This window comes from Salvia splendens, chromosome 8, assembly GCF_004379255.2.
Source record: "Salvia splendens isolate huo1 chromosome 8, SspV2, whole genome shotgun sequence".
Classification (NCBI taxonomy): Eukaryota; Viridiplantae; Streptophyta; class Magnoliopsida; order Lamiales; family Lamiaceae; genus Salvia; species Salvia splendens.
The window spans coordinates 29,888,955-29,899,866 of NC_056039.1; the positions used below are offsets into that span (position 1 = coordinate 29,888,955).

At 40.6% G+C, this 10,912-nt stretch overlaps 2 protein-coding genes and 1 pseudogene across 2 annotated transcripts; all 3 read right to left on the reverse strand.

Moving 5' to 3' along the window:
• Positions 1-2,595: 2,595 nt before the first annotated feature.
• LOC121744143 lies at positions 2,596-4,691 on the reverse strand (annotated as a pseudogene).
• LOC121746051 lies at positions 4,525-5,796 on the reverse strand. Its single transcript, XM_042139981.1, has 4 exons — positions 5,434-5,796; positions 4,991-5,188; positions 4,827-4,919; positions 4,525-4,533 (listed from the first exon to the last, which is right to left on the reverse strand). Exons 1-4 carry the CDS (start codon positions 5,497-5,499, stop codon positions 4,525-4,527), a joined length of 366 nt encoding a protein of 121 aa, XP_041995915.1. The 5' UTR covers positions 5,500-5,796.
• A 478-nt stretch (positions 5,797-6,274) lies between these two features.
• LOC121744878 (COP1-interacting protein 7-like) lies at positions 6,275-10,659 on the reverse strand. Its single transcript, XM_042138554.1, has 9 exons — positions 10,388-10,659; positions 10,089-10,265; positions 9,807-9,925; positions 9,565-9,614; positions 9,429-9,478; positions 9,194-9,346; positions 8,670-8,893; positions 6,943-8,573; positions 6,275-6,864 (listed from the first exon to the last, which is right to left on the reverse strand). The coding sequence occupies exons 1-9, from the start codon at positions 10,444-10,446 to the stop codon at positions 6,679-6,681; spliced, it is 2,649 nt and encodes an 882-aa protein (XP_041994488.1). The 5' UTR covers positions 10,447-10,659; the 3' UTR covers positions 6,275-6,678.
• Between the last annotated feature and the right edge of the window lie 253 nt (positions 10,660-10,912).

Consider the following 10,912-nt stretch of genomic DNA (forward strand, 5'->3'; position numbering starts at 1 on the left):
GGCCCAATAATAAAAAGTTAATACCATAATAATTCAAGATAAATACAATTAAATTAGAGTCTAAATTATTATAATTTAGTATTCGTAGCAATGAATTTTAGAGCATCCACAACCGTGCTCTTGCCAGCGGCATGGTTGTGGGTCCGACCCCACTTTTTCTGTCTGCTCTCTGGCAAGAGCACAACACCCACAGCTGTGCTCTTCCGCAAGGACGAGCACAATTAATTTAAAATTCAATTACACAAAAACATTTCTATAATACTAAAATTCATTAAAAAAACCACAATAAATATTACAAATTACAAATAAAATAAAAAAGACATAATTAAAATCCTAAAAATTAAAAATTACATAATTAAAATCATAAAAATTAAAAATTACATAATTAAAAAACTAAAAATTAAAAATTAGATAATTAAACTCCTAAAAATTAAAAATTACATGATTATTGGCTAATATTACCCGAGGAAGACTACGCATCCAGCGGCACCAACCCCAATTGTTTTTTGAGACCCAATATCATGTCCTCGTGCGTTTGAAGTTGCGTGGGGGTCATAGTTGACCTATCGGCCATATTGAGTTGGGCCAAAAGGGCCCACAACGAGTTGTTCGGGGTGGAGGTGAAACATAGGGTGCGGGTTCGGAGGCGGGGGCAGATGGAGTCGCGGCGCGACGGCGTTCGGCCGCCGCCTTCTTCCTTCCTTGCGGTCGGCGTCGGGAACCGCTTTGTCCGACGTCGGGGCTACCCAAGTTAGCTTCGGCGAGTTGGCTAGCCACTTCTTCGCCGGCGTCGGATAGGGATGCCGACCGTGACCGTTTGGAGGAGCCGCTAGAGGAGGATGTTACGCCTCCCAGATACTTCGGGTGCGTCCTCGTTTCCTGCCAAACATTTAGGTACTTAAACGACTTACCGTTCATGGATTGGTAGGTGCTCAGCGCCGCAGTGATGATGTCGACCTCGCTCCGGCCGCTCCCGGCATTCCGCGACTCCTGGAGGAAATAGCCATTGAACTTGCCAATTTCGTCGTTGGCTCGGCCGATGCAGTTGCGCACCATACTCTCGTTGCGCTCGATCGTTCCCGGCGGCCGGTTTGCATTGTACCACCGAGAGACGCGCCACCAAAAGTGATCGCCGGATTGGTTCGTGCCAACCACCACATCTTCGAAGATTTCCAAGTACGCCTTGAACAATCTATCCATCTCCGCCGGTGAGTACGGTGTGCGGACACCGGCGCGAGATGGATGAGTCGGAGTTTGGGAAGGGACGGGAGGCCTAGGCTCCGGTGTCCACCCGTATCGCCCATCGGAAGCACCTTGCTCGTCGACCGGGTATGGCCGGTAGCCACCCGGAAGCACCTTCCGGACTAGGAAACGGTTGTGAACCGAACCATTCGGGGTTCCAACCGTGGGAGCCCGTAGGGTTATCGTCTTGGCCGGACATAATGATGTTGTAGGGTATGAGAGAATGAAAATGAAAATGGATATGAGAGATTGAAGATGAAAATGGATATGAGAGAATGAAGATGAGAATTGTGTAGTTTGATGTGAATTTTTGGGAGTGAAATTGGGGGTATTATAGATGAAAGTGTGTATTTTTGGGGTAAAAAAATGAAAAAAAAAATTAAAAAGTGGAAAAAAACGGTTATAAACGGATATATTTTTTTTGGGAAGTGAATTTTTTTTTTATCGGTTTTTTTAATTAAAAACTGATTTTTTAATTAAAAAAAATTAAACACAACGGCTATGCCGTTGACGAATCCCAGCGCGCCACGTCAGCTGCTCGCTGGCACGGCGCTGCTCGATGCATCGAGCAGCGCCGTGCCAGCGGCGCGGACGGCCGTGGCGACGGACGCCACCGTTGTGGATGCTCTTAGACCCTCCAGTGATACTTCCAAATCTAAATAAATGTAGGAAAATGCTCCAATAATGCTGTTATAGATTTCGACTGTAAAATGGATAAGTGATTACATGGTTATGTAAATAGATAAACATGATTTCAAAATCACTTAATTAGTTGAATTAACTAAAAGTCCATACAAAACTAAAATGTTATATACTACTATTGTCTATACGCATTAAAGATTAATAAATCACTTAATTAGTTGATTTCAATAAAACTTGTGCCTAAAAATACAACATTCAAAAAATTAATTAGAACAATTTGAAATTATAATTATTTTATGCATAAAATTTACCTATTGAGCATTTTATCCTCTCACACTACAACACAACAACAAGCTAGTTTTGTAACCTAGCAGGAATTACTACATTTTTAAAGGGTTAAACAGAAGCCAGAAAAGCTTCACACACAGCACACATCAACATGCAACAACCATATATGCAAAATGCATGACTTAAATAAAATGCACTCTAAAATGATGGTGATCAGTTTTAGCTTAACACTCCACACACATAGATAGACACATAGCCTTTGCTGTTTAAACGAAATAATTTACTGAACCATTTACACTTGGAAATGCCAGCAAGTTCAATAAATATCGTCTCAAACATATATATTTACATATAGTGTTTGTTTCTTGGGGAGTGGGGATTGGCTTTTTATGTGACAAAATGAACGTTGGGATGGTTGTCCTGCGTAGTCTTTGATTAGTTATGGCTCTCAATTTCATGTGCCACTTCCCTAGTGAGCTTGTTGGCGCGGTCGTCGTGTCCACCAGCGATTGTGTAGACACGAAATGCAAACTGGAAGGCCCTCCATAGGATCTTTGATGATACACTCTTCCCTCCACTATTTTGTTCTTTTATTTCTTTAGCATTGGCTTCATTCTTCTCCTGCATCAGTCACATGACTACAGTGTAAGTTTATTAATTTCTAGAATATAAATTTATGAGTTTGTGTTGGAAAATAATAACTGACCTTAAGAGCCCGCTCCATGCAGCTAGAAGAAACATCAACCATCATTTCCTTGATGCGTATTAGGATTCCAAAATCGAAATTGATTTTCTGAGCTTGGAATCTCTTCAGCTCTTCGTCTTTAGTCCGCTCTAGTACATCGAGTTCTACCTTGATCTGGATGTGGCAAAGCTAATTAGTGAAATGAAAAAGAGGTGTTGATTTATTAGTAGTGGTGAAACTTACCTTGTTGAAGTAAGCTTCCGCTTTGTCGAGGAGTTTGCCAGCAGGTGCGACTATTTGCCAGTTCCGCAGAGTGGTGACGATTGCATCTAACTTTAGATGCAGAGTTGCTGACATCCTTATAGCTTCCAGTTTCTTGCTTGGGAAATCTTCAAATCTTGCTAGCACCTTTCATATATTATCACTCAATGAAACTATAGTATGATCGCCATGTCGGATGGCTGGAAGGACCCGATGGAAGTTTTCAACTCCTTTATCGCTCCCTCATAATTCTTGACATCTTCTTCAATTTGTATGAAATATGCTGACCTGAGGAAATTGTGTCTCAAGACTTTTGAAAGAGATAGTTATCATATATTTTGGCGAATACCTTTTTGTCATCTCTGCTAATGCATCAGCCATTCCTTGTTTCCCTCCATTGGAGGTTCCTCCTCCGACTTTAGCCTTTCACCCTGCTGATTTTCCATATGAAGCCAATCCTTCTACTTTGCCTTTGAGAGTTCGATACAGATGTCCCATGTGTGAAGACCTCTTCAATTTGGTTGCTGATTTCTTTGGACTAAGGCAGGCAGGCCCGGGAGGGGGTGGTGGAGCTGATCTGTTTAATGTTGGTGCCAATGGTGGTAGTGGTGGCTGCCTGTTTGATGCTCCTATGGGTGGAGGAGGAGGCGGTGGAATAGCTGGTCTGTTTCCCTTTGATACGGTCATCGTGAGTGGAGGAGGTGGTGGAGGTGGAGGGGGTGAGACTGGTAACCTGATTGGTGTACTACTGAGTGGCGGTGGCAATGGTGGTGGTGGAGGGGGTGCGACTGTCAAATTGCTCGATCTAATGAGTGGCGGCGGCGATGATGGTGGAATAGGCAACTCAAGAAGTGTTTGCAACCTCACCATCATGTGTGGAGTTGTCTGATTTCCAACACCAATCAAGTTTCTTCCATGTCTTCTCACAAGAGAAGAGATCTTTGTACCACCATTTTGAGAATCCTGAATAACATCAATCATTTCCATTTCTCCCACCACATCATCCTTATTGATATCATGATGCTCTCTCTGTTCCTTCTCCAAATTATTTATCAGGACCATGTTTTTAGGATCTTGGGAAATAGTAACTGCATTAGGAATCATATGGAATGAGAGGAGCTTCATGTCCATGGGGCTTAGCTTCCCACCTCTAGCCGGCATGAGATCATGGGGTGAATACGCCCCCTTATCCGAGCAAGTTGGAGAGCTCCATGCTCCTTGAAGGACTGAAGTAGGAGTCACCGGAGATCCACAATACGATGATCTGTTATCAAAATAAGAGGCAGACAACACCTTTGAAAATGCATTTCCTGCAGGGCTGTAGTCACTCATATTATCGTCCTCATCGTCATCATCCATCTCATCACACAGCCTCCCCCGTGCTAGCTTAATGATGCCTTCGAGCATCAACACAGCTACAAAGTGACAAAAGCAAGAAACATTTTATCCACTTGAACAGATTAATCATGTGCTAGTCGAGGCAAACATACAACATACAAATGTGCTAACTCTGAGTGTTGCAATTTCATTGAGGAATCATATCTGCATTGGACCATCCACTTCTCCGTTGTCCATATATCTCCAAGTGATTGCAGAGTATTACAAAAGACTTTCAGAGCCTGCCCCTCAATCAACACAGTGAAATTACACTTTTCTTTCTCTAACAGTAAAGACATAGTAGGAAACAAGAGTTTGAATAGTTAAGTACCTCATGAATGCCCGCGCCCTGAAATTCTGAGGCCGGTTTGATCTTAGGATACCGTTGGAATATATCATGAAGGGGTGGGGTCAACACTAACAGCTGAGGAAAGACAAAGCAACCACATGAGTTCCAAGTTCAATCAACCAAAGATCAACAAGAAGATTAGTCACCTCAAGCAGAGTAGCAGAGCCGGCGCAAGGTGAGAAATCAAGCAAGTCTCTAAAGCAGCCAATTTTGTTCCTAATCTCTGTCAAGGAACCCAAACTGCCAGCCACTCCACGCGGACTACTAACCGTTGGAGCATTCATGACATTGACATTCCTAGATGTAATAATGCTTGGAATTTTTTTAGTCTCAATCCCACTTTTCTGCCATTTCCACAATATATTTTCATGTAAGAACCATATTCCTCTTTCCTATATTAGTATCACATTTATTTGCCAGTTTCATTCAGAACCACAAGTCAATAAACAACATTGAACTCTCAATTAAGAGATTATATCTTAATCATTATCATGATTTCTTCTGAATTCCAAAAAAGATCACAATCAGTGCTGAAACATCACCATGCAATAAATATGTAGCAAAAAAAATAGGAATTGGAAAACAGTACCTCAAATGTAGAAGGCTTGTTATAGAACAGGAGAAGTGCAACACCAAAAAATGCACCAGCTGACATGGAAACGACAATGAGAACTTTTATAGAGCTCTCAAAAAAGCCCCTAAATTTTGTGCCTACTATTGATTAAAAAACTAAAGACATTCGCCAACCCCCCTTGGTTTGACAAAAACTCTGTGAATTGTTCGAAAGAATATTTATTTGAATATACTATAAATAAAGAAACGATCAATATTCTTGCAGGGAACATTAAGACAAATTTTGATTTAACACAAAAATATAAATAATTTGATAACGTGCATCCCAATGTCGTTTGTCACTTCTTGATGAATGAATCCCCAGTGAACAACTTTGTTCTTCGCCCTTCTGATTTTTCTTACCGGGGAAGCAATTGGAGCCAAACCCTCCAGATTCTCATTTACCTTTTTTTTAAGACCAATGCCGCGAATTACCGTTTTTCGCGGTTCAAGGGCCCTACTAATTTGCTGTCAACATTATCTTTTCATAATTACAAACTCTGTAATACTGCATTTTTTTCCAATTACGTTATGGAATGAGAGAAATTGATATTGAATCGCTATGTAAATTTATTTGAAATTTGCAAATTATAAAAATCAAGTTTAGACATACTAGTACTTCGAATCAAGTTGGTTTAAATTTGTTAGGTTAAAGAACCAACCAATTTTAAACTTACACATAGATATCCGAGCTACAAAGCACTTTTCAGTTAAAAAATTAATTGAATAAGAAAGTCAAGATTGCTAAAAACTACTACTACAAAGGTGGAAGAATCCGAGCTTTGAAATATTCAGAGTTTTTGACACTCAAACAAAAATAAGAAAAAAAATCAAAAAATCACCAATATTCCAATAAATACATGACATATGGAAACAGTATTTGAACGAGTATGAATACAAACAAACCTCAGAATAAGTTTGAAATCTCCAGCAGTCAACTTCAGTGTGTGGTGACACACGTATATAATCCATTTATTTATTGCAGATACACACTATAAGGAAAATAAATAAATTGAATATACAATCTCAAAAAATGGCATATGCAAAGAACCAAGACTATACAACAACAGCGAAGCTCAACCATAGTGGAAGGCCACAATGATCAAGCACAGCTCTCCATCCCGGAAAAAGTCTACTCCGCTTTGCTCGGATAGATTGTATTTTCATATGTAAGTCTTTCACGATGATCACAGAATCAGATTGCAGTGAGTTTTAGGCTGCCTTAACTTTTTGGAGCACGGGCTGCAGACGATGATCTGATCCTGTCGAGCTTAGGAGGAGCTGATTTGCTTCCAACAGGAAGTTTCTTGGATGCTGCAGGAGACGAACCACTGATAGCTGACCTTTCAGCGATTCTCTTCTGGCGTTGGATCAGCGCATCTTCCAGTCTCTTGCGCTCCTCTTCTTCCTGTATGAGATCATAAGCATCAGGCAAAAAAAGTAGGATAAAGAAGTTGAATTTTATGCAAATATGTAGTGACAATACCCTCTGCAGCTTGCTCTTTTGAGTCAGTAGCCTACTGGCTGAAGATATCTTAGTTTTGGAATAAGGATCTGGTTTTCCAGCGGGAGATCCTCCCAAAACACGAGATCTCCCGGGAATCTTAGCTGTCGGACCTGCATTTTTCTTGCCATTGGCTTGTTTACCATTGGCAACAACTTCCTCTGCAGCTTCACCATTCAGCTTGGGGGGGGAAGATTTTTTATCAGCTTCGTTGTAAGATATTTCGACTTCATAATCCATGTCTGGTGTCCAGGATGCACCAGATTCTTGTGACTCCCTTACAAGCATCATACAGAGATCATCAGGTTCAGCAGAGCTAGAAATGGCTGGATTTCCGTTTTCTATCTGGGGGGTGATGTCCATCTCACCATCCATGATGATGTCTGTTCTCCAGTTAGAGACATACTGATCGTCAACTCTTGATCTTGACTCTATGATGAAGGAGTCATCAACCACAGAAGCTCCTCTTGCTGCTTCTTTCTTGACCATGTCGCTTGCGTAGGAGAGGGAGTCATGATTGACAAATTCCGATTGCCTTTGTGTTTGTGAGTTGACAATGAACCAGTCTTCCTCTCTTCTGTTCCTAATAGTGGTTGATTCTGAGGAGAAATCTTGTAAAGGTCCCAGTGTGGTTCCTGATTCTCTGGATTGTTGTGCAAACAATGCATTCTCATTTTCAGAAACAGTTTTCTTCATAGTCGTTCGAATTTCTTCACCATTTGCAAAATCCATAGTGTGAGTGTTGCCACCATTCTTTCCCTCTCTGTGAATCACAAGAACTGAATCATCGCTAGTTGAAGGCTGTCTCTTTACTTTCTCAGATTCCAAGTCAAATGCATCGCTAGTTTTGTGTGAAAGCCCACCACCATTGGAACTGTTCATCATAAATTGTTCATCCATGGGATCTCTAGCGTGATGCTTCATTGTTTCACTGGGCTTCGAGTCTTCATTACTAAGGAGAAGATTCTGAAAAGCACCCCAAGGATCAGCAGACTTCCCTCCTTCAGAAACATCAGCATCGTTCTCAAGTTCATGTTTTCCTCTGCTTTTACGTGCTTTAGGGTGGGCATGTTTCTCTAGCGATGCAATTGCATCATCAACCCCTTTTCTGATGGAGACATCATCAAGCGACAGTGCTTCTCCTGAAGACTCTTCAGAGTACTCATTATCTTCTCCATTGCGCCTCTGGGAAGTTATGTAGTTTATGTTACGGATAACAACCGTTTTGGAAGATTTCTTCTTGTTCTTCTTCCCCTGCTTCAGCCCCCTTGACCAAGGCTTCTTATCTTGCTCTTGTTCCACATTTGAGTCAGTCCCAGCATCTGACTCACCAGAAGCAGTACTTTCGTCTTCCTCAGAATTATCTGCATCATTTGCATTAAAAGATTTCTCCTTCCTCCGAGATGATCGATGATTCTTCGTTGAATTAGGGCCACCTGGAGATGGCCATCCCATATTCCCTGGATAATATTGTGGCATGCCTGGGTAAGGATAACCTTGGTACGCTGGCATTTGCTGCATCGGACCTTGAAAGTTGTACATATATGGAGGAATCTGATTCATCCATGGCACATGCTGCATATTCGGTCTCTGTTCACCAGTAGAACCATTTTCTGCAACCGAGCAAACTCATAGGTTAGACGCGCTAAACTCTATGCACGAGGAGTCATATCTCAGACACAATATCCTCACAGCAATGCAAAACATACCTTTGCTCTTATCTGTGTCAGATAGAGGGTCGGAGGAGCCAGTTCTCTCGAGTGGCACAGAGAATCCATTGCCCTGGAAATTTTCACCTGTGAGCATAATTCCAGATGTTGCCAGATATGGGAGGTCAGTCATAGCTGATGCTTGCACTGCTGCTAATTCATCCATCCATCGATCATCTGAATGTTTCCTATTGTATAGCTCCTTGAAATCGGTGCATGCCTCCCTACATGAGAAGAAATTGATTACTAAGGTACAGAAAGATCTTTATGAAGCCATTAAAATTAGTAAAATAATACAGTACTATAAATTCAAGGAGTACTTCGTATCAATTATAACTTGAATATTGAGACGACATTAACATTGCATAACACAATCAACATTGTGTCAGTTGTTACTTATGGCGACCTCAGTAAATGATGTATAAAGATTCTGGGCATACCGAATCAAGTAATCAAGCAAAGGTGGGATAATGTTTATTCATTGCTTACTAACACAGAAACAGGGAAGAAGTAGCAGTTGTTACCTTAGCCGTGAGGCTCCAAATGTATCAGCAAAGCATATAAGATCATCAATGTCCTCCATTTCATATCCAGCTACAACTGCACGGACATAAGCCATGGCTTGCTCTTTCAGAAGTAATGCTTTTCGAGTATCCATAAGACGTTGAAGACGAGCCCTTCTCAAAAGAACAAGTAAACGACTTAGTTTCTGGAGCTACAAGTGTAATCCACAGAGTTTCATGAGTGGAAATCAACTACCTAGAATGTTCTCTCAGTTCAGCCCCATGATCTTCTTCTTCGGAGGATAACTAAACAGCCACGATAAACAAATTGAGTTGGGTGAACACTTTAAAATTGAACATCTACCTCTAATTTTAAGTTTAAGTTTAAGTACCTTGGAAGAATTAGTTGATTTCTTCAGGTTTCCATCAGCTGATATGTTCCCTAATAACACAATGTGTTTGATGAATAAACTCGGAATTGATTTACATTCTCTAAACTTATCAACACTTTCAATCTATCATGTGTGTTAACTGGAGAGATAAATCATATACCAAGTATAGTCTAAGAGACAAAATCCACTATATATGTCCCTACTACATATGACATTCTCATTAATAGGGTATGCCTATATACCTTCCTCGTCCGCCGTAGGATTTTCATTAGATTGAGTTGAACTATCAATCTGCAAAATTTCTCGCTCTATATGTACAATTCTCTCAAGAATCTCAGGCGTGCTCACAAAACGTACAAATCTGCAGTTACAAATTGGTAAAAAGAATAAGAAAAACAACATCCTCTTTGATCCATAGCTGTAAATTTAAAACTTCACCAATGCTACAGTATTCAATTATTCATCAAATTCACACCAGAATACTAATCCAAATACATTTCTAAGCTCAATCATTACAAAATTACCTTTGAAATGTGGCCTTAGTGAACCACGAGGCATCATCGCGTGGGGGGAGAAGAGTTATCGAATAACCCCCTTTTGGAATCTGATCTTTAGCATATTTCAAGTGAGCAACGAAGGGTTCCAAAAGCCCAGATGCCAATTTCTCGCTCTTCTTCCCAGAAAACACAACAAGATCGCATCTTTTTCCCAATCCAACGAACCCACACAACCGAATTTCTAATTAGTATCTAATTGGCCAGAATTGAGCGAGAAGCACAAAGTAGGACTGCGATTGAGATGGAGCAGAGTGAGAGAATTTTACCTTGTTCTTGTTGGGGTTAGTTGGAAGAGAGCATGATCGAGGATGGTGTTGGAATCCATGCTCCACAGAGTGAGGAGAGATGGCGAGAGAGAGAGAGAGATTGGGCTCTAAAGTTGTGGTGTATTGAACTGCAAGCTCATGTTCTTGAACGTGACATTCAAAAACCTTTTTTTTTAATCTTAACTGGACATGAGAGAGATCCAGCAAGAACTGATGGAGCAGTGCACATGCCAAGTGTGAGACTTCTTTTGTGTGAGAGAGAGAGAATAAGATGGTTGAGTCGAGTGAATGGAAAATTTTCTGAGAGTAGATTAGGTGATATATGGAAGTCGGGGCCCACAAACATATGTCCCCACCTTCCCTCCATTATTTAGCAATTACTGCTCAAATATTTATTCTCTGCCCACTTCCAAACTATTTTTACTAAATTTGTATATATAAGTGCATTTTCTACAAAAGGAAAATAAAAATAAAAAAAATAAAAAAATATTATAATTACATTTATTAGTATGAACTTTTGTTTAC